Here is a 24,467-nt window from a genome sequence, read left to right on the forward strand (position 1 = left end):
CCTGTATTTGAAGGTTCAATTGGATTCTGAAGGAAAAAGCTTGAATTTTACAAGAAAGAAAAGAATTTGAACTTCAATTTTCTAATTGATTGATATGTGTTCACGTATACTTACTATACACAAAGAAAAGGTCAATCCACAAAATTCCAAGTTGCATGCAAGATTGATCAAATAGCCTATAAACACATGATCTCAACGCCTGGTTCAATAGAAAGATATTTTTAAGACCTCTGGCTCAATAGTCTAATCTCAACACATGATCTGTTATATATCATGAATACTTAAAATGGACGTCTAAGAAAAGTTACTCAAAGTAATAAAATAGTCCGGTAGTTCATTTGGACTTCTAACGCTATTATCAACCTGTTTGAAATCCTCAATTATTGATTCCCAATCTTTTCAAAGAGTACTATAATCTAATCCCTTATTAATTCAAACATTCGTGGTCAACACAAATTAATACCAAATTGACTAAATGGTAAAGAAATCCACTCAGAAGAAGAAAATTTTGGATGAAGAAAACAAATGTAGATGGTTGCCAATTGCCATTTCAAAAGGGCAATGACCATCTAGAAACAAGAATTGACAAATTGCTCTAAAGAGTAAATTAGTCCAACAAACCCAACGTACACGCCAAACCGGTGCTGTTTGCATCTCCTTTTAGCCACACAAAAAACCCACATTAACAGGAAATAAACTTTTACACACACACACACACACATATATAGTTCTCTTCCTAGAACCAGAATTCGATTCTTGAAGCCCAATTGATCTTCTTTCCCATCTTGCTGTCTCTCTAAAATTACCAGCTAAGGATTGATACTTTGACTCAAGAAAATCTTTGAATGATTTAGTACTAGAGGGAGGTACGATGAACGGGAGAATTTGTCTTGACTCTCCTTCAAATGATAATCTAGAGTTCCAAACTCAAAAATTCCATGCAGATGGTTATTGGACATCAAATTCTATACCGTACTGGATGAGTAGATCGTCCACAGATTCTGACAATGAGGCTTCTCATTTGCTCTCCAACGATTGTAGTACATCTTCTCCACCCTCCTCAAGATATCGAGCAATCGAAGATGGTAGAAAGGTGCTCATGGACCTGATGGAGAACATGCCCGAGTCATCCTATGAATTGACCCTCAGAGACATTGTAGATGAGCAGCAAAACCTGGAAAAAGAAGCACGAAAGGAGACGATGGTCGCGGATAAACCTTTAGTCCATAAGCCTTATGAAGTCAATTCGAAAAAGGATAAAACTGTAATCACTAGCATGAACAGCAGAGTTTTCTTGTTAAAGATATTCATCCCAGTTCCTCTTGCTTTGAAGGCAAAGGCAGTCAAGAAAAGAAGTTCCTCAAGGATTATTTCATCTCCGTCATTTGATGGATCTGAGAAACTAATGGCTAAGGATCGGTGCAAGAAAAGGATGGCATTTTCAGAGAAAAGGGATAGAAAGAAATGTGATAGCATCAGCAAAGGCAGGTAAATTTCAATTCATATTCAACTTATTCCGTACTTCCTACTTCCTAGTGTATATATTGGCGATTGGTCAGTCCCATGAATTCTAGTTTCAAGTAATTTAGTACTATATGCTTTTGTGAATTTAATTCTTAGCATCCCATTAGATATTTGAAACAGTACAATTTTGGAAAAAAGAAGAATGAACTGTCCTAACTATTTGAAACTTAAGGATCAGCGATATTGCCTTGCAATATCAGGAATTAATAGAGCTGCAATTTGCCCAACGAATATAAAAATAAAAGCATAGACAGCCACTACAATTGGTCAAAGGAGAGTTTTTAAAGTCTTTCCATCTCTAAATTCAACGTTTGAATCCTGTGCCTAATAGTTGAGAATGAGAATAATGTCATGAGCGGTTGGGGGGGGGGGGGTAAAAAAGGGGCAAAGTGTGGACAAACACAATTATAACACTTGTTGACTCAAAAAAAAAGGTAAAACACTTGTTGATAGTCTTTCAAGATATGAGTAATATTTGGCAAACCAATATTCTCTAGCAAATGAGCTATCAAATATGTATCAAACAGACAATCGAGAAAAGAAAATTCCAGCATCATGGATTTTGAGAGAGAGTTTATAATATTACCAGGTTAAACTTCAAATTTTGAGTGTCCAAATTTACAGAACTTCAAATTATGTCTATTAGTGATGTACATTGGAATTTTTGAATGGGGGGGGGTTTAGAAAATTTTCATCTATACATTTTAGAGCTAGCAATTGCACACGAAAGTGTTAAAACTCCCTCCATCTCATTAATTTTGTCACTTTTCTCGTTAAAATTTGTTAAATTTCAAAGCCATATATATATATATATATATAGTTTAACTTTTTTGAAAAATTGAAATATTCTTTGGGTGGTGCTCCATGAAAACTTTAATATGGTGTAGTCATATTTCTTGAAGATATATGCATATCAACACACGATATTGGTTGACCAAAAACCAAAAAGTAGGAGGTCATGAATGGGACTAGGACACGGGGAGTATTTTATGAAATGGCAAACTTGAGAATGTAATATCATCATTAAACAAATTCCTAAACTTGGATTTATTGTGCAGGGATGTTGAGACAACCTACGTATCTTGTTGGCAGTTATTCAGCAGGACAAGCTCCAAACGGAGACCCAAAGATTCCTGTTTGATGGACAATTAGAAGATGTGTATTAGCATTACATAATTGAGTCTAATTCCTGTACGGTCAAGTGGTAATAATTTGCTTTGATTTGCACCGAACGTGTGCGTCAAATGTATAAAACTTCTGCGCTTTAAGCACATTGGAATTAGAGTCAAGTGCTGTAATTTATATGTTGCACTAGCATTAGCTAGGGAAGTAATATGTGGGTTGCATCAATGTTATTTCAGCGAGTAATTGGCAATGTAGATATATGACTGTCAATTGCTAGTACACAAATTATTAAATAGGCTAGAGACAAGAAATTTTTGGGTGGTCATATGCCACCACAGATCATGTTAAACAAATGGGAGGAGGGGCAGGAACGGTCACCGTTACTGAAGATTCATGGCTAAGATTTAGCCAAAAAAAGAATGTAAGATATAGATTATATTTTATACATCGTTTTTTCACATCATGTGTGAGATTCATAAAATTTTATTCTATAATTACACATTGTTGAAAATGAATTACACCGTATGTATACAGAGTTAAATACTGTGCATTTTGTACAAAACCTTCAGCAATGGTTGCTTTTGCAATTGTTCCTTGCCCCTGTCCAAACAAATGTAGACGTGACGGTTTAAGTTTCACGGTTCCTTTTTCTTTTTATTTTTTTTGGGCAAACTCAATCTACAGGGTGGGATATCAATCCAGCTTTTAATGAAAGATATAAAGTCCTACCCTCCCAATAATTTGCATATGCAAAAATATAACTCTCGGAATCCTACTCCCTAATCGGAATAGGACTATGTAACTGTTGGTCCAAAAAGGTCTATGCAATTGTTACAGTTCCGACAGACAGCAATATTTAATGGTGTTAGTTTATGTCCGAAATAGTTAGCCATGTGGTGTTGTGAATCCCACATTGGAAAGTTCGATGATGTTAAAAAGGCTCTAATTTATGTTTTATAAGATCTAATTGAAATTGGATGTTGAAAATTTTTGGAGGAAATGTCAATATTTTAAATGAATTTGCCTTAAATTGATTTTTAGATTAAATTAAATTATATTTATAACCTTAAGAATGGCAAAGGATGTAATGCGATATAATGCCCTCTATAGTTTCAAAATGATTAACTCAAGTTATATAGTAACTCATGAGTTTAAGCATATGTACATATGGTTTTCACTGTATCACACCAATGTGGGATATTACAATCAATCCTCACTTAAAAACCTTTGCGTCTTGTAACGCCCATCATAATCCAAAATTGTACTTGATCATGCTCAGACTCTAAAGATGACCCCTGTCCGATGCAACATTTAGTCTTGGAGGTTCTAGAGGTTGCTCCATTGAATGTGGAACGTAACTTTTTACGTACTCTTGCATGGTTGAAACCATAATATCACTCGAGTCCAAACTCATTTCGCACAGAAATCACACGAAATTTGTTTTGATACCGACTGTAGCACCCAAATTTATGGGCTGACCCAACTTATAATGATAATAATATGATATAGTAAAAAAGTGTTCATGCCATATATATGTTTTAACTGATTGTGATGCGTGTCTAGAGCAATTTTCTAGCACTTTCAAACTTTAGAAAATAGTGGTATAAAATATATCACTCACTCAAGAGAAAATATAACTAAAAGATTGACTTCAAAAACCCCAAAAGATGTGTTGACGAAGAAAGCAATCTCTAAATGTACTTGCTAGTAAGAGTGCAATGATTCTAGTATCTAGACTACACAAGGGCTTCTTGTTACATATCCCATTGAGTCATGGCTATAGAGGTTAAACAATTAACATACAACATGTATGGGTATCATTTCGCGTAATTCCGATTCCTGAGCTGTATACGGATTTACCTTACTAAATTCCCAAAACCAAAAATCCAATTGGGCAAATGATGGGCCAAATTTAAGTCCTGGTCCTAGTCCTAGCCCATCAGCAAAAATAAAAATGATAGAAGCTCCGAATCAGTCATTGGGATCTTATTCCTTGCCTCAGAGGACAGAGGCAAGCCAGTTGAGCAATACAATAATGCTTTTTCTGATCAATATTCTAGAGGTGAATAATATTTCCTTGTTAAAATCAATTGTCAATATTCATTCAAGAAATATTTTTTGATGGTTCTGGGCTTTTATGGCTCTATGAATCTTTCTTGATACTATTTGGGTTGGGTTGCATGTCGACGTATTTATTTGGATTTTAACTGGGCCAGCCTTGTCCTGACTAGCGTATTGATTTCTTGTTAAAATTGTTCGATTGTCGAAATTGGAATTATTTGTTTGTTTGTTTGAATGATTTCTTGAAACATTTTGCAGCTGACATGTTTACGAATAGTCGAAGGCAAGAAGAGCGGACTGGAAAATATGGAACTCCCCGGGTAAATTTCCTTCAGCTATAAATAATTGCTGTCAGAAATATCCAACTTTTCCTTCTCCAAAATGGTTATAAATGCGTAAATGTACTTGAGAAATGTATTTCTTTTGGATTTTTATCTGCTTAATTCGATTGTTTGGGAACATTCATTAGTAGCAGTTGATAGTTAGCATCTATTGTTTTCTTTGTTTGCTTTCAGAAATTGGCGAGTTAGTTTCAGAATGCTACTGATGAAGGCATGCTTTGTCCAGTTCTTGTTTAAGCATATTTACTTGCTTCTTTTGTATAGCGTTTATGAGGCCAAGGCATTTGATTAATAATTAGTCTTGACATCAGCTAGTACTAACAGGGTTATAATGCAATGATATTAGTTGAACACAAGAATATATACTACGGCTTTTATAGTCCATTGCTGATCAAATAGAATTCAAGTTTTTGCTTAGCTGATATGGAGCTTGTAATGGGATGCCCAGATCCCTTCTTTCATAGAAGCTGTGTGACTGCTAAACTACATCCTTTGATCCGTGGAACGTATCGACGGTCGATTTCTTGCCTTTAACTGTTGTGTGAGTGTAGACTGCAACCTTTTCTTTTGAGGGGAAATATGCATAGGTGAACAAGGGTCTGAAACCAAAGTTTTTGGACGAATGCCTTACTGCCAGGGATTGGTTGGCATTAAGGTCTAACAGCCATAGCTAACAGGTTAAAGGTGGATGCTTGATTTTGAGCCAATGTCCTCAAAGGTTGAAAGCTCAAAATGGAATGCCACAGTTGCCACAACCCGGCCGGATGGTGATAACGGCTATCAGGGAGTATGAAATGATTCATGTTGATGAGGAATATGGGAAGCTATTCTGACAAACAGGGTTTACGTTAACATACTCCAAGATTACTGGGTGAAAGGGATTGATGAAGTTCATCTTTTTAGGCCTCATACCTTCTTATATTGCTAACTAAGGATATGATTTTTGTTGGCATATCCTGACCTGTGATGTATGATATCTATTAGTAATTGGTATTCTCCATCATGAGATAAAATATCTACTAATAACCCTATTCATCCTGATTTCAATCGTAGGGTTTGTGATCTCAAATTTCTGTGGTATCTAACTGTGAACATCTGTACCTAATTTGGTCATTATCCAGTGACAAAAGAGAGGATTGTTGCTAATCCAGCAAACTTTGAGCAAGTGTCTGGCTACTTGCTCATTACTGCAAACAAACCTCAATATGGCAGGTGAACTTTGCTCTTGGAGCTTTGTATTATCTCTGCAACGCATCAAACAAGGAAGAGATTTTGAAGCCAGAAGTCGTGGATATCATCATAAGATATGCCTCAGCTGGTGCAGTTAGTGTGAGCTTTAGAAACCTGGCCCAGGCTTTCACCAAGCATAGGAAGTCAAGGGCTGATGACTCGAAGACGTGTAGAAATCGTTTTATCATGTGTTCATCTTCTATCCTAATTTCTTTTGTGGCTAAACATTGCTATGTATATAAAATTGTTTTTACAGTGTTTCTTGTGATATATTCCAACTTCAGAATCAGTACTCCAAGATCAAAAGTCTATCACATTGCCAATACAAGTTGGCTTAATTGGTAAGAACAAACCACTTCCTCACAAAATATCGTGTATTTGAATCCCACTATTTGATGTGAGTCTATGCAGGGGCGGAGGGAAGGGGGGGGGGGGGCCAGGGGGGGCAACCGCCCCCCCCCTCCAATTGTTAAAAAAAAAATTTCTAAGTAAAATTTTTTTTTTATATTGTTTTGCCCCCCCAAATATTGATAAAAAAATTTCACTTTGCCCCCCCTCCAATTGTTATAAAAAAATTTCTAAGTAAAAAAAATTTTTCTTATATTGTTTTGCCCCCCCAAAATATTGATAAAAAATTTCACTTTACCCCCTCATAAGGACCCAAATAATAATGTTTGAAAGTTATTTGAACTTTGTCCAAATAACAGAGACTCGCACCCCCTAATTGTAATTCCTAGCTCCGCCACTGAGTCTATGTTGATAAGTAATCTGTAATAACTTCGGTAAATGATCTATAATTCTGGAGGTATGTTTTGATATATGGTGGTGATCCAGCCAAACTTTTCTTTACGCAAAAAAAAAACCTATCACATAATTTTAAGTTTCCACCAGCTGTCGCACCTTTTTACTGGGGAGAAAAAAAAAGGTCTTAGCTCAAAGGTCTCGATGAGAGCCCACAACACTCTAAGTATATATAGGACAAAAACCATCTCTATGTTAGGTATGTATAATTGTAGGAAATAGTTAGTGATGAATTCACATTGAAAGTGTGTGAAAAATGAAAGAGATTTAAAATCAGGTGTACACCTATTCAAATACATTTGAATGGTGAGTAATTTTGAAGGGAAATTTCAAAGTTACACATACATTTATCGTGTTGATTGTTGAATTAGAATATAAGTTTAATGGTCAAACGATTGGCATTTAAGGGAGAAGGAGATTTAAGAGTTTGTCTTGTGTCTAATGATGCAACTCTTAAAACTCATGAATTATATTATCTCGTGTCTAATGATGCAACTCTTAAATGTCCGTTAATTATCCATTCATTTTAAAAAGATGCCTATTTAGTAAGAAATATGCTTTCAAAAGACATGACATTTCTTTTAGGGTATCTGAACGTTATAAATAAGGATGTCCAGATATAAAAAAAAGTCACTTTTACTTCTAGTTTACTATTCTTCTACTTCTTTCAAACTAATATTCTCTAAACAGTTCTTGGAAAAATTTCTGCATACTGCTATGTGAAAATTCTAGTTGGCTTTGTTATTTTTGGAGAGAATTGCCGCAAACCAGTAGTAGAATAGTGGAGGCAAATTTCCTTAAGGAAAGTGAATCTTCACGCCAAAAACATTTTCTATAATTATAGTTATTACTATTTCCTAACAACAATCACCCCACAAGTCCCTATATTAGCACCAAACTTGCAATGACATTTTGTTTGATGGTTCAACTCCCATAAAAAGCGAGTAATTTCGAAGAGGCCCTATTTTTTTTCTCAAACAAATTTGCCAACAACAATAAGGAGTGATGGTAGATGAGTCAATTTGCCATTATTCATATTAACATTGTGTCCCATTTGAGTAACAGTGGAAGTAAATGATATTTATGAAAGTTCAAAAAATGTCAGTGCTGCGGTCATACGAAATTTTCCAAAATTTTAAAACTTGTGTCGAACTATGTGAAATTGTCATAAACTTAAGAGGAGTTTTATGAAATTGTCCCATTGATATATGAAGCTTGACATACAAAATTGATTTTTAGGGCCTTGGTGCTGTCCATACTTATCCATACATAAAGGTAACATTTGACAAAATGACTACATAAGACAGCTTTGTGGGCTGGCGGTCACATATCAATAAAACTTCCAAAACCACAAAAATACAAAAATAGAATACTAACTGCAATAGATTCCGTGTGATAACTAGATACCAAAAGCTAAGGCATTATCCACTTGACTGAGTCCCTACGCACATTACTCTTTAATCAAATTAAAAGAAAGTTCATTCGGTCGAAGGAGACATTTGTACAACATCTCAGCATATTACTCTTTAATCAACTTAAAATAAAGTTGATTGAATTTAAAATTTTTTTGGCTCGATAAAAACTCGTCCAAATTTCCAAGTACACTAAGAACAATCACTTTTCAATTAGATTCGACTCCCAAAATCTTGAATATTTAAGATCGTAGCAAATAATTTTTTTTTTCTTTCAATAGAAAAACAGTAAACGTTAGTTTACTTTCATAAAGAGCTCTTAATTAATGAGGAAACAGTAGTGCAGTTTATGCACTGGATCCTGAAGAAGTATATTAGCAGAATCACTTGGTACAACATCTTTTTACATGCATAAAGTTATCGAGACCAACAACATTTGATCTGACCAAACTACAATTACAAACATTTCTTACAACATTTTCTTACCTTCTAGGGCAACAGATTCACCAAGAAGCTGCCTGCTACCATAGTGATCAAAATCCAAACCTCCCTAATCATCGCTTGCTATAACCAAAAATGATACTACTTTTGCTATCTTTTTCTTTTCAAACCCAATTTGTTTTATGTTTTCCCTGTTACATAGGGAGATAGGCCGGCAGGTCCTAGACCTCACAGTTACATTGCTAATGGTTCCTTCCAACTGAGTTAGGCATTGGAGACTTTTTAGATGTTTTTCGTATTTCTAACTCAAACTGGTGATCCAAAGATTATTAATTAAGATAGAATTGTTCATAAGATAATAGAGAATAAAACAATACAATACATGATTTGTTTTATTGGCTTGCTATAATAGTACAAACAATATGTCCAATGACCAAGTCAGATTTGATGTAACATGCAAAAAAAAAAAAAAAAACTCTTTAACGTGACATGCAAAAATCTCGAATTATTAGAACTTACTAAATATATTTAAGTTGTCGATGAATTACCTAAACCATTGTCTTTGTCCGAAGAATTATGTGTACTCTGGCGAAATGACCAAGTAAACTAAAATTCACTTGGCATAAAATAAAATAATTGTGCCCATATGTTTTTGATTTGTCCTTGTTCTTTTTTTTTTTTTTTTTTTTAAGGTTGAATTGTCATAAAGCGAAATAGTTTATCAAATATGACTGAAGCCACATACATAAAGCTCAATGCAAAGAACAAAAATCAGCTGGCAGCGAAACTATTTTTTATTTGTTGTTAGATTGGTTTCAACTACTCGAAGAAGTATAGATTTCATAGGATAATGCCACAATAATAACTATATATGCTGCTTGTCTGTTTATTGAACTCTTATTTCTCCAATCAGCACCTGATACAAGGCTTCTTATCACAAATTATCCAATTGGGTCCGTTTGGATTAGTTGTTTTTTGGGATGTTTTTGAAAAATTTTACTGTAACAGAGTTTGATATTTTTAGAAAATATTTTGGGCTATTTAAGAGTAGAAGAGTTTTTAAAATATATTTTGGAATATTTTTTAAATATTAAAAAAATTTAGATTACTTTTTAGTAGAAGTGGCAAAATGGATTCATATCCACTAATCCATCCATATAAACCAACCTTAAATGGATTTGGATGATCCATATAAATTCAATGGTTTTAAATGGATAACCATTTAAATCCAATTATGTTAGTGGATTTAAATGGATTATCCATCTTATCCATATACATCCATTTAACTTAAAAAATAGAAAACACATTTATAAAAATGTGAGATAAAATCTTGTGGGACCATCTATTCTTTTCTTCATAACTTCATCATATGTCAAATTAATTTTGTGGGACCACCTATTCTTTCCTTCATAACTTCCTCACATGCCAAGTTGCCAATAACATTAATTGCATTTTATTTGCTTCTAGTTCCTAGACTTCTTCCATCATTTTCAAAATTATATTTTAGTCTCTACTCTTGTTTTTTTTAAATTAAACTCTCATGTAGTAATGATTGCAAACATTTATATTCTGAAGTAAAGAAAAAGCGAGAATGCATCATGCAGTGTCAAAATAATTTTTATTTTTTTAATTCTTTTATTTATAAAAAAAAAAAATTTTCTAACGAGTGTTCCCACAACATTGGTTAAGATATGTAAATGACACCTTTTTTTTTTTTTTTTCCAAATCCTCATACTTGCAATCCCTCTCCCCTTATCACCCAACTCAACTATCCAAAAAACAAAAGACACCTAATTTACTAAGTAATATAAGGTAGCTGGTATATCAATGGTATAATGAGTTTCATACATTTTTAGGTACTACGTGCACATGTGATGCAAATATTTTACTTGTCAAATAACATAAGATTTCTTATTAGAACTCCACTTTTATTCAAGACATCACTCTTGAACAGGAGTGCAAAAAATTGGAAACGTAAACTTTTTTTCACTGTAAAGCCGTATTCAATTCATTCAAAAGTTATAAAAATATAGCCAAGTTCTTAATTGTTCATTACTTTACAAAATGATACTTAAAGTAATGACGAAAGGTTAAATTGACCACAACAGTTAAATTTTCTTGGAATTAAACTAATTTTATGAAGAACTGAAATAGAGTAGTAGTACAAGCATTTGTTATTACCAAAAGGTTTTAGGTGATTTAAGGATAGAACTTTGGGGATCTGTATTTTTTGAAAAAAAACATTTTGATCTTAAATTTAGGATTTGGGAGAGTAAATGGATAAATGGATGGATCATGGTTTACACTATCCATTTAAATAACATCCATTTAGATCCATTTATTAAATGGTTTTAATTGGATTGGATCAATTTGATCCACAATCCATTTAACTAAAACCATTTATCAACCATATATCCATTTTGCCACTTCTACTTTTTAGAGTACCTTTTAAAGTACTTTTTAAAAATTTTAATAATATTTGAAAAATTAGGTTTTGCAAACTGGAAATCATTTGTCTTTTAGAAAGTGAGGGGGAAAGGAATTAGTCAGCAGAAAATGTGTATAAACAGAGAGTTAAGTTTTTGTTCTAATGCTCGTTTGATGTGTTATGCATTTACATTAGATACAAATTCCAGTACATGAATTAGATAATTCTTAATTGAACCAACCACCCAAAAACAGAAAACAATTATAAAAAAAAAAAAAAAAACCTTTGAAGGCAGATGCTATTTCTGAAATCAGCTTGCCAGGTGAAACTTCAGACTTCATTACATACGCTAGAGTCTTAAAAAAAAGTGATTTATATTGACTAAGTCTGAGGTTCCAGAAACTCTTCTTGAGGAAAAATAATTTAAATAATTCCAGTGCTACTAAAGAAATCCCCTATTAAAAGCAAGGAAGGCAATTTATTTATTTTTTCTCCAGACGGCAAAAGTGCATTTGTCTCCTACCTCTGACACCCCAGGATCAAACCCGAAGATTCTATATCTATACCCTGCTCCTGGTTCTCCTCCTTCCACTCCTCTTCCCACCCCCCCCCCCCCAACCCACCCTTCTCTTTCAAAGAACAATCAAGTTAGGAAATGATGAGCTACCTTTGTGCTCTCCATCTCATCTGCCAGTCTGATCGCGAATGCAGATGAAGAGAATTCATCAGGTTCGTTTGCAGGATGAGCAACCATCAACAGATAATTGTAAATGTGGTTGTGAAGGAAACGATGAACTAGATTTCGACTCGGAGAATGAGCTTATAGATGATCCCGCCACTTCCTCGCTGCCTCGATGGACGAGTGCGACGGCTCCAAAGGATTTTGTTTGTGGATCTCCTCCTTTCCTGTCATCTAGCAACCAATGCAGGTATTTATCTTCTCAGGAGGGATCAGAAGCTACTGCAGATGGTGAACAGGTGCTCATGGAGATGAAGGAGTGTCAGTCTCCATATGAAGAGCTGTCCTTTAAAGATTTTATTAGAGAAGAGCAAAATATGGAAGAGCCCGGACAGGAGGAAGTTGGAAAGGAAGATGGTGGAAGCTGCAAGAGCAAAGTTAAACAGGAGCAAAAAAACAGAAACTCCAAACAGAAGAAAATATCAAGGGATTTTAGCACGGATAGTGAACGTTTACTATTAAAAGTTTTTGTTCCAGTTTTTCTAGGTTCCAAGATGGCAAAAATAATTACCACGACAACACCTTCAAGGATGGCAAGTTCAGATATAGACTCGACTAGCACAGACAGTACTCACCAAAAGATGAATAATACCAACAGCAAAAGTAGCTCAAAGAGCAGGAAAACCAGGTAAATTTCTCAGCTCTGGTTCTTATGTGTGTGTAACAGACACTTTTGGGAACAGAAACTATGAGCATTTGGTCATCTCATGCAACAGAAACTATCTCATCAAAGCCAACTCAACAATAGAAGTGCTTAAACGCGTAAATCTGTTCTCCGGAGTTTTGAATCAATTCAGACGTTATATTTCGAGAAACATGGTGTTTACTGCTGATGTTTAGGAATTCTAGAATTGTAACTATAGGTGATTCTTTTCTAGACCAGGTAAAAAGATCTGGAAAATTTGCAAAAAAGGGAGTAGGAACCGTGGAAATTCGCAAGTAATGTGTAAGTTTTAAGAAATTTGTAATGGAGTACGGATTATTTTTCATAAATTATAAAAAAATACTTTTTTATTGCAGGTAAAAAATTACAAATTTATTCTCAAATGCATATACTAAAACTTTTGTGTTAAAAAAAAAAACATAGTAGAGCTGTGTAAAGCAGTTATGCTAAAAGCGTTCATTTTTCCTGGTAGGTGGTCCTTCTGCAGTGGAACATGCAAGCCACCAACACAAAGGGGGTGTCTCTTCTTCTAGGCAGAAACAGCATCACAGCTATATGGATAGTACGTCCACAACTTCTTAAATCTCACCTCTCCACTTCTGAGGACAAAAAAAAAAGAACTGCTGAAGCATATTGTCAGACAAAAAGGGCTTACCAAATCATGATATACGACATTACACGATAAACACTCCATTTGTCCAATTTATGTGGTTTACATTTGGTAAGAGATTCAGAATGCAGATATGGACATTCATGCAAGCATGAGATGAATTATGGAACCTCAGTTTAGGGAAAATGTGAACAATGCAGTAGCTATGGCATTAAAATGCCCAGTAAGATTGTTAATTGTTGCATGCATTGTGTATATTCCCAGCATTTATCTTTTCCTTTTGAGGGCACAGCTAGCACTTCTAGAATTGAATCAAAAAACATGAATATATATATATAGAATTCAGAATTAAGAAAGTAACATGTAATAGTAAGACTCCTGATCTCATCTCCAACAGAGAAAAACTGTGACGAACGTTGCTGAATTCTTTCCTTCCATAATCACAAATCAACTCTTTGAAAAGATTCTCTACAAGAAACACAGACAAACAAGGAAAGCTTCAAAGTAGATAGCATTTTAAATCCCTTTCTGCCAGGAGAGAGAGGCAAATACTGAACGGTTAGTAGCAAAGGTGTATATTTTTTTTTCTCTAAATGGTGTTTCTGTATCCAAGAAAACAAAACTTAATGTTTACAGTTGGATTAAAATTAATATTGTATTCTATTTCAAGAATGAAATTTGATTAATTTCATATAAACATAGAAAAATGTTTTTCATAGTATATTATAGTAATGGTGGCTAAAGCAACTAAACCTGTGACCAAAACACTGCTGCTAATGATGAAATATTACAAGGGTTTTGGTTACATTAATCATAACACATAGGGAGACGAAAAAAAATGGTAGGAAAGAAGAATTAAAATTATTAGGAATTTTGAGAAATTAGATTAAAACTTTTGTTAGCTATCACTTCAGTTGACAAAGTGGATGTTTTCAAATTTTGTTACCTATGACCTTCTTTTAGAAAGGAATCAAGAGTGATATACAATCAACACTCAAACAAGATTTAAAAAAAAAAAAAAAAACTTAACAAATCTTGGACAACTCTCCTTCCTTCGCGATCCAGTCTGCCTTGCAAGTTCAATTGCTGCACCAGATTTTTAATAATTACTTCCAAACGATCCATGTGTAGATCCATACAATTAGAGAGTTCTTGCAATGAAGCGTTTGTAGCAAAGTCCCTGGCTCCATCGTTGGAGTTAGAAAAGCCCTTACGTTCGTTGACCATCTCAGAAAAAACATGCTCAGATATCAGCTGATACCAATGAATGCTCTCAAGAAACATTGATAAAATCAACAATAGAAAGTGTTTAATATGTCAAAATATGTCAAAGATAATGAGCCATTACAACTAGGCCAAATTATAGATTTTAGTAGAGATGCAGAAGGAACGGGGAAACAATAAATGGAAGAACTACTTAACGAACATGAAACTGCTATAAACGACTAAACACTAAATTATGAAAGTTACCAAAAATAAACACGAGAACAAAGTTAGAAGCTACTTAGAAAGTAATTAATCATACTAAAAAAAACAGCCTTCTCGGATATCTTTATTAATGGTCCTATCAGATCCTGAATCCAGGGGGGCTCGATATTCCACATCAGTTTATTTCACAAATATTTAACCGTTTAAGGTGCTGGGCTATAAGTTAGACAAATTATAAGATTTATTTTGATATCTGGACAAACTTCAGGGGAGCTATGTGTGATTAGCTCAAATTGCAAAAGGAAAATTCGGTCATTTCAAACATATATTTTCCTGATACAAGCATAAGTTTTTTACAGCTAATAATGTGAAGCGGGCATTTCATAAACGCTTTACCATTCAAAGAGTTTGACTGTAATTTGATCAAAGGGTAGATTTTTTTGGCCAAATCTTAGAGAAGGTAAGTGTAATTAATCATATATATATATATATATATATATGATGCATAGAATAATCTACCATCCAAATCTATTTCCAATAAAGGTACCACGTATTTTAAATTTACTATGCAAAATTCTAGCAATATTTCTAATGCCTTAATAGTAATTTCTTGATTATATAGTTGTGTTTTTATAGTTTCTTTTTTTTTTTTTGGAAGCTTTGAGGGAAAATTTCTAAAAGTGAGTAGTTATTTTTTAAGTAAAATGTCCTATTTCTTCTTACCGTTTCAAATATAGACTCCGGTCGTGTAAATGTGGGAGTTTGCTTGAGAAATTTTGTGATTTATGTTTCTTTCGTATAATACCCTAACTGTAAACTTTACGACTTCCTTATTTTCCCAAACATGAATGTACTTCTACTTATTGTTGGGGCCATTTACATAGTACTGACTTTGAGAATTATTCTTGCAATATTGCCCATGAGAGGAACAAAATCAGTATGGCTCTCTATTTTATAACTTAACTTGTTTGAACCTTAGGGTTTTTTCCTTTTGATAAATTTCATATAGGAGGGAAGGATGTCAACTCTATTTTTATTTATTAAAAAAGATGAAGAATACAAAATAAGGAAGCAGAGCTCAACCTGACCTCCAATATAGTACTGCTCCCTTCGTTTTGAAATCTAATATAAGGCATATTAATGCCGTCAAGATTGACTAAAGCTCCAACCCTAGAAGGAATATGATCAACCGAATTGAAAATACATTCATCACTCTGGTTCAAATTTGCTAAAGCATCAGCAACGGAATTCACCTGTCGATAAACATGAACAATAGAGCCCTTGAAGCCATGCAAAGTCGCTTGAATCTGTAGCATAGTGTTACAAAGATGCCATTTATATGGACCATTGGAACTAATTAACTGAAAAAGTGATGATGAGTCCACTTCAACTTGCAAATCAGTGAAGCCCGGAGTAATGCAGAGTTGCAGACCAAATAAAAGAGGAAGTCCTCCTGCCAAAAGCACATCAAACTTCCCAAATCGGAAGTAAAGGATAAAAGCAGTATGATATTCTATTTGAATCTATATTTTAGACTTGCAATGTTTTAACAAATGCATTCAATGATCAAGTACTAATTAATTTTCTAGATAAGTCACTATCCATTAATGTCTATTAATGGTGGAGAGTTTAGAATAGTTGGTGAGGTGATAAGGAGCTTTTCCTTTCCCTTAATAAGATTTGAATTCCTCTTCTTATTCAAATAAATCTTGTAACTTAAAATTTTGGCTGTTGAAACTTTGGCAAGTAGAGTTCCATGATAGCGTTTTAGAGTTTGCTTATTTAATTAAGGGGGGTAAGTAATTATTCTTTATATCCAATTTTCTTTTTTCTTTATTTAGCCCCCTATTGCCTTTCTATGCTATAATCAGTAAGGTTTTGTGACAATCCAAAGACGTGTTTTTGCATGTTTTGTTCAAGGAGAAAATTTATAGCAATATAACACTCTATACAGTTAACCTTTAAAAGATTTTTTTTTTTTATGTATCACTAGATCAAATTGGCACGACAATGCAAAAGTACCTGCTTATATATATATATACACACACACACACACACACATAGAATGTTGCATTCAGGACTTTTGGTCATAGTTATTAAACCCAACCCAGAGAGGAACCCGGTGAAAGAGGTGGGTCAACGGGTTACTAGTTCAACCTGTGGGTGAGTGGTTCAATGGTGGGTCACTACATATATTTAAATATTATGTTTTATAATTTTTTATATGGTTGAAACTATGTTATAGTAAATACTCAATTAGTCCAATTTATTATATAATCATTAATTCTTATAAGAATTAACAAAACCTAAATTTAATTAATAATCCACCAAACTTCAAGTATAACATTTTATCGAAGTGTAATTATCTAGTTTATTTACGAATTTTAAGTGCAAAAGGTTATTAAGAATAATATTTGTCTTAAAAATGAATTGTGTAATATGTTATTTTTTAAAATCCATTTCATAATTTATAGAATTTAGGGAATAATAAAATTTTATTAAAAGATTCCAAACAAAAAAAGAATGAAACTCTAATATATAATATAGAAGGGGCAAACAAGCACCAAATGAGCTGATGGGCTTGTTGCAAGCGCGCTTAGTCCTTGTATTTGACAATCGAGGTTCGAATCAGCATCGCAGCAACATTTGCTAAACATTTTTTACCCAAAACCGGGTTCCTTAGAAAATCGTCTAGTTCAACCAAATTGGCCGGTTGAACTGTTGGTCCGTTGAAAAGTTAACGGTTCTCTTGCACAAACAATCCAATTACAAAATCGGCCTGATTTCATGGACGGTTCGTCAGATTGACCGGTTGAATTGTCGGGTCGGACCGGATTTAATAACTATGCTTTTGGCCCAACTTGCCAACATAGCTGCCCATATGAAGAAAAAAATCATTACTTTATACTTTTTTATTTTTATTTGAACTTTGCATTATGTGACATGTGTATAGTACTCCCATATATGTTTTTTTTATATATTGTGGTTTCATGGTTCTTTTCTTAATTTACATGGACTTTTGTCGGTTTTGTGCTCTACGGGTTATGGCATTTTGTTTAGTATGAACTTCATGAATTTTTTTGTTGGCTTTAAGCAATAGATAAATTATCTTACCATAAAAAATTCAAAGGCCTAGATAAACTATTTATGAGTTTGTCTAACAGGTGCTCATTGAATACTTGTTAAAATATATTTTGGGTGTCATATTTTTAGAAATGTAACATTATTTAGGTAAAGTAAATAAATACAAGAGAGAATGTATAAGATTAAATAGAGAAAGTATATAAATGTAAGAGAAGGTAATAATTATTAGCAAATATATTTAAATGTGTTAATAAATACCAAATGGGTTTATTACTTTTTCTTACCAAGAGGTGGCTGCCAAAAGTGGTGATTGGCACTGTAGCAAATTGCAGAACAGAAAGTCCCAAGCTTTAATTTGCCATGGATAGGAGCATCCTAAAATTTATTAGGGGAAGAAAAAGAGATTAGGACAAAGAAATAAAAGAAACGGTAAAATTCAAAAGCTATGCCTTTAATCACCAAAGAGATCTTGGTATAGTGGCTACAGTTGAGGTTACAAGAATTAGAGAGTTTATATTCAAATTTTTTTTTCCTCTCCACTTCTTAAACCTCACCCCTCTCCTACTAGACAAAAACAATTTTAAAAAATGCATCTAATCACATAACTAGCAAAGAAAAAGGGTAGGGATTTCCTTGAGAGCAATGAGCTATGCTCATCCTAATACATTTAATTTGATGAAAGCAATTAAGATAACTTTGACAATAGGAGGAATGGGCTGGGTAGCTCAAGAAGAGGAAGTGTAAATGAAAAGTTCTAGATTTGAGCCTTCACACTTATACTACTAAAAAAATAAATTTGAAAATTGATGGTTCGACCACAATCTACATTTAATATTGTTAGGTCTAGTTTTAAGAAATTGATAAATGAGAATAATAGAATTTTTTGCAATTCAATAATGACAATAACAAAACAAATAAATCAAACAAAAAAACACAAAATTTACATGGTTCGGTCTAATTGACCTACGTCCACGGGTGATGGGGTAGCAGATTTACTACAACAGAAAGAGAGTACAAAAGAGGGGGTACAAAAACTTAGAAAATAATTCCCGAGTCCAAAATGCACCTAAAACTAAAAATACAAAAGATCCTAAATAGCACTAAATGCTTAATAGCCCAAAGGCCCATAACTTGGTCTTTTGGCTTGATGCAAAACCAAAACTCCTCTCACACTGGGGCGTGGGCCCCTCAAAACTCTCTTGGATTGGTGCACATGGCACTTGGGCTGATGCCCTTAGCACAATTAAAATCACTTAACTCCACTATATTTATAACCATCAAAAGGAGACACTTCTTTATAAAAGTTCCGATGTGGGATATAAAAACACACTCAACAAATACTCGAGCGACTGATACAGTTATGAATAGTTAAGCAATTAAGACTATAAAATCTAGAAAGTTATGTGCCTATTTTATTTCATTTACTTCGTAAGCTAGCTACTTACTCGACTATTGATTTGAAAACTACCAAAAATAATTTAGAAATATCTAAGTTTAGTTTCAGATGCCAACACATCTTATATCACAAAAGAAATCCAATATAAAGCTTATAACAATGATCAATCTAATTTCAGACCTGTCATTTCTTGTAGAGTTTCTTTGTAATCATATACAATTGGGCACCTTGGTAGTTGGCTTTGGGACTGCAAATGAATCAAACTACTCACAAGTCGATCGCAAGCGACTCGAGTCCGAGCTCGACTCAGTTCGAGCTAACCAAATCAAACTCGAACTCGAATTCAAGCTCAAAAATACTAAGTTCGTTAGTTCGCGAACCGGTTCGAGCTCGATTATATATATATATTTTTTTATTATTTTTATTTAATAGTCAAATTACATATGTATTGTTAATATTTTATTATTTGTTAAGAAAATTTATTATTTTATTTATTTTTTAAAAATAAAATAATTATTTTTTATTTTTTTTAAGCTCGAGCTCGACTCAAATTTGAGTCGACCTCGAGTTTGAACTTGACATTTTGATCTCGTTGAGTTTGAGTTCAAGTTTCGTAAAATTATGTTGAGATTTAATTCGATTAAACCGAAGTTTGAGTCGACTCGACTCTTTTACATCGCTAGTTGATTTGATATAAACTATAAAAGGAACTACACACATCCTTTCAAAGTATGATCTGCAAATCCCTGAATTCAATAATACAAACTCTCATGACTAGTCAAAATCTCATAACGATATTATTTTTAAAAAAAATACAATACTACTCTTTAACCTTATCATCTTGAATGTTTTTAACTGTTGAACATCCTTAGATGACATCTGTCACTTTGGGCAATTCCTCCCATTTTTGCCTTCACATCTCCCTTAAAAAAGCACTCGTGTGTTTTTAATTGGCAATGCTCTAGCTTACTATACCTTCAATTGCATGATTGATTTGTTTACTAGTGTAGTTGATTTTGAATAAATATTGTTTTCATCCCCAGTATCATATCGGTCTGCAAAAGAGAAAGTAATGCATAATAGATGAGAATGTAAAATGATGAAAACATATTCAGAAATCTCCCCTGACATTTGTGACAGCTCTCTTGAACTTTCAAAATTATCACTTAGCTACCATTCGATTTCTCCGTAACAATTAGTAATATTTAAAAGCTAACTTAAGGAGAGAGAAGAAAACTTCAGGTCACAAATGCCTTTTCATAGTCCTAAATATAAGTTTATTGTAAGTATTGCAAAACTATTTACAATATTATTCATAAATAAAAGGTTGGAATTCAAAGACAAAAGTATGGAGATGTAGCACATATTTAATAAAAATATTTTAATCGTGGTTACTCAAATTGCAAAAATTAATTAGTTTTTTTCATTTAGAGGTTCAATTTTGTTATATAGCACTTATTTATTGTAAAAACAAAAATAGTCCGCTTTCTTACCTTTGATGCTCTGATTAAACATTAATTAACAATGGAAGAACACTCTCAAAAACTTTTTAACAAATTCTACCAGCTAGTTGTCGCACCTTCTTTCTTGAAGGAAAAGGACTCTTACGTGCTATAGCTGTAAATGGTAACTCACTATAAGGATATACAAAACAAAACTATCTTAATGTTAGGTATATAATTCAATCGAAATTACAAGAAAACAGGCTTATTGTTACGCCAGAATTGTGCCACAAAAAGTCAGAAAAGTGTCGCAAAAACCTTTTAGCGGCACAAAAGTGACAGAATTCAATTGTGTCACAAAAGTAGCCGTTACAAAAAAAGACAACGCAATTCGGGGACGTGCCGAATGTATTTGCATAACTTTTTGCAACGCTAGTTTGAGTGTCGCCACTCTACTTGCAGCAAAAAAAAAGCGCCGCCAAAAATGTCCACAATGTTATGCGACATAAACTTGTGTCGCAAAAAAGTCACTAATATAAAGGCCAAAAATCAATTTTTTTTGGGTACAATATTTATCCTACTCAAATATACTAAAATCGAATATCATAACAAAATTAAAGTTCCACAGTACACTAGAATAAAGTATCATACACTATTTTAGTCAAATTCTACAAACTTTATCATTTAATATAGTTCATTCCAATGACGAGATGTGTCATATATCCCAAGAAATGCTTGTCTTCAAAAGCACAACTTCATCATACATCTCTCAAAAATATTTTCATATCTCAAAATCTTGAAATAACACAAAAATATGGTCATAACCATTCTTCAATACCCAATAGAACTACATTCACTAAAATTCACTTCCAAATTTGGGAAAGTAACCTATACCCAGTACCCAATAGAACTATATACAATAAAATTCCAAGGTGGGAGGAGGAGAATTTAAGAAGAAGAATAAGCAGACTTCTAAGATAAAAGATGTGCTCCACCATCTACTAAAGAAATACAATCTGAGGACCACACAACTTCCTTATAGACAATAAACTTCACAATATTGGAGTTTCACACGCATCTATGTTTGCTTTATAAATTTTACCATGCACAATAAAAAAACGTGAAGCAAGCCACGCTATATCGCTACAAGCATGGATTCTCGGGTTTTTAGCAACACTAAGTTCAACACAAGCACAATTCTTGTCAAGCAAGTAGCAAATTTAGTGAGGATCGTGGCTATAAAAGTCATAAGGAGGTTCAATACACAATAACTAGAAAGATTCGTTTGCATTAGGGTCTAGGAATGCATTCAAAGAAGGTAGAAAATAGTACATGATCATCAGTATATGAAGGCAATATCCAGTTATTTATTTATGCTAAGAGAGTACCAGCAATTAGACAAGAAAAAACTTAAAGACGTCTTGAAACAAAATACAGTAATTGAAAGGTAAATCCCCTTTGTTTGTTACTATCTGCTGAAGCCTTTTTATTGGCCTATGTTCTAGACAAAACACTTGAGATAAGAAAAAGAGCTAAAACTCAGCTAAGAACAATGTCAAAGGACTTGTTTGTGCAGATTTGTACACTTACTGTGACCAACACGACCTCTGGATCCTCATTAAATCAATCTATCTCATCCAATTTGCCCCTTAAGAACTACGTTTTCCATATGTTGACAAAAGCAATCCATGTATTTATCTAAGTAGATCATTCTTGCACAATTCACATATTTATGTTTACATACTTCTGAATGCGTCATGAGCTGTCGAAAAGTGTTGCTTCGACATTGATTGTACTATTTCCGAAGGTAAACTCACCCCAAGACTTTAGCCAATTTCGACCCATAAGTCTCTGCAACTTTGTCAATAAAGTCATTTCAAAAACCCTAACTGTTCGTTTGTCAAAGGTGCTGCCAAGTATTATTTCTCCTCAGCAGAGTGGCTCTGTTAAGCGTAGGCAAATTTTTGACAATTTTCTGTTGGCCAGGAGTTGGTGTTTGATATTCATCGGAAGAATAGAGGGGGAAATGTAGTACAAAAGCTTGCTATGGCCAAAGCCTATGATAGAGTCTCTTGGCCTTTTTTGTTACAAGTGTTAAGAAGGTTTGGGTTTATCGAAGTGTGGATTGATATGATATGGAGACTTATTTCGAATGTATGGTTCTCAGTAATAATTAATGGTACGCCTCAAGGATTCTTTAAATCTAGCCGTGGATTGAGACAAGGAGATCCGATATCATCAGTGCTCTTTGTGATTAGTGCTGAAGTTCTCTCTCGCCTTCTGAACTCTTAGGTTAGCAATCGGGATTTTACGCCTTTTAGAGTTTTGCTGGGTTGTCCGCCTGTTACTCATTTAGCTTACACGGATGATATTATTATCTTTTCTTGTGGTTTGAAGCGATCTGTGCGGTTGGTTATAAAGGCTCTGGACACTTATGTCTCAGTGTCAGGACAAAAGGTGAACCAGCAAAAGAGTTGTGTCTTGTCTCATCTAAATTTTCCTGGGATCAAAAAACGCTCTATTGCAAAAATAACTGGGTTTCAATCAAAGGAGTTTCCGGTTAAATATTTGGGTTGCCCCTTATATGTAAGGCAGCGGGAGAGATGTTACTTTTTGGGAGTTTGTGACTCGGTCACGAGTGAGGTGTTGTCATGGAAAGAGAGACTACTTCGCATGGTGGTAAATTAGCTCTAATAAAGAGTGTGTTGTCTTCTATGCCTATTCATACATTCGCTGCGTCAACCCCTCCCAAGTCGATTTTTAGCACATTGGATAAAATTTTTGCTAATTTTCTATGGAGCTCCTCAGAGGTTGGGTCACGATTTCATTGGATAAAATGGGACCAATTATGCAAATCGTATGACAGGGGGATGCGAGTTTGAGATCCTCAAAGCATGTGTTTGATGCCTTCTCGATAAGACTATGGTGGCATTTCCGGCTGCGGCAATCTTTGGGGGCTGAGTTCCTGCACTGTAAATATTGCCATAATCTTCATCCTTGTTTTGCTGATGCTTCTCCCGGGGATTCTTGGACTTGGAAAAAAATGGTGTCTATCCAAGGTGTTGCTGAGCAACATGTCAGTTGGGTTTTGGCTAGAGGTAATGTGAGTTTTTGGCATGATAGTTGGTTGGGGACAGGTCCATTGTGTCGACAAGTGGACACTTTTCAGGAATGTGCAATTTTCGATTTTGTTGAACAGGGCTACTAGAATGTACAATGGTTAAGCACTGTAGTGCCTAGCCGATGAGTGGGGCAGATTTTGTGTGTTGCGCCTCCTTCTCTAGACCAAGTGGATACCATGGTTTGTTCCAAGTAATTCAGGTGACTTCTCATTAGCATCGGCCTACTAGATTGCTCAAGAAGGTGGAAATAGCTCCTAGCTCTACTCGTTGCTCTGGCTTCAAGGATTGCCAATAAAGATTTCTTTTTTCATGTTAAGATTGATAGGATCCCGTTTGCCGGTGATGGACAGGTTGCATAAACTTGGCATATTAGGCCCAGTCCTTCTCGTTGTTTTTGCTGTCTACAACCATGTCAAGAGTCTATTGATCACATTTTCTGCACTAGAAAGCTGGCAAAGAGAATTTGGGGGTATTTTGAATGGGTGATTGGAGGGTTTAGGGTTTTCTCTAGGTAAGACATAAGGTGGTTAGCTGGTGGTTGAAGCCTACTCGGAACCCGTATCTCCAGTATCATTTTCGCCTACCGTCGTCTCTAATCTGTTGGAATTTGTGGAAGATG

The 24,467-nt window shown here is 34.2% G+C and overlaps 2 protein-coding genes across 2 annotated transcripts; both read left to right on the forward strand.

Annotated features, from left to right (window-relative positions):
- Positions 1-729: 729 nt before the first annotated feature.
- LOC113697855 (uncharacterized) lies at positions 730-2,905 on the forward strand. The gene is made up of 2 exons (XM_027217449.2): positions 730-1,488; positions 2,583-2,905. The coding sequence occupies exons 1-2, from the start codon at positions 872-874 to the stop codon at positions 2,674-2,676; spliced, it is 711 nt and encodes a 236-aa protein (XP_027073250.1). The 5' UTR covers positions 730-871; the 3' UTR covers positions 2,677-2,905.
- A 9,076-nt stretch (positions 2,906-11,981) lies between these two features.
- Positions 11,982-13,660, forward strand: LOC140010767 (uncharacterized). The gene is made up of 2 exons (XM_072058185.1): positions 11,982-12,730; positions 13,239-13,660. The coding sequence occupies exons 1-2, from the start codon at positions 12,069-12,071 to the stop codon at positions 13,297-13,299; spliced, it is 723 nt and encodes a 240-aa protein (XP_071914286.1). The 5' UTR covers positions 11,982-12,068; the 3' UTR covers positions 13,300-13,660.
- The last annotated feature ends 10,807 nt before the right edge of the window (positions 13,661-24,467 follow it).

Source organism: Coffea arabica, chromosome 7c (genome assembly GCF_036785885.1).
Source record: "Coffea arabica cultivar ET-39 chromosome 7c, Coffea Arabica ET-39 HiFi, whole genome shotgun sequence".
Lineage (NCBI taxonomy): Eukaryota > Viridiplantae > Streptophyta > Magnoliopsida > Gentianales > Rubiaceae > Coffea > Coffea arabica.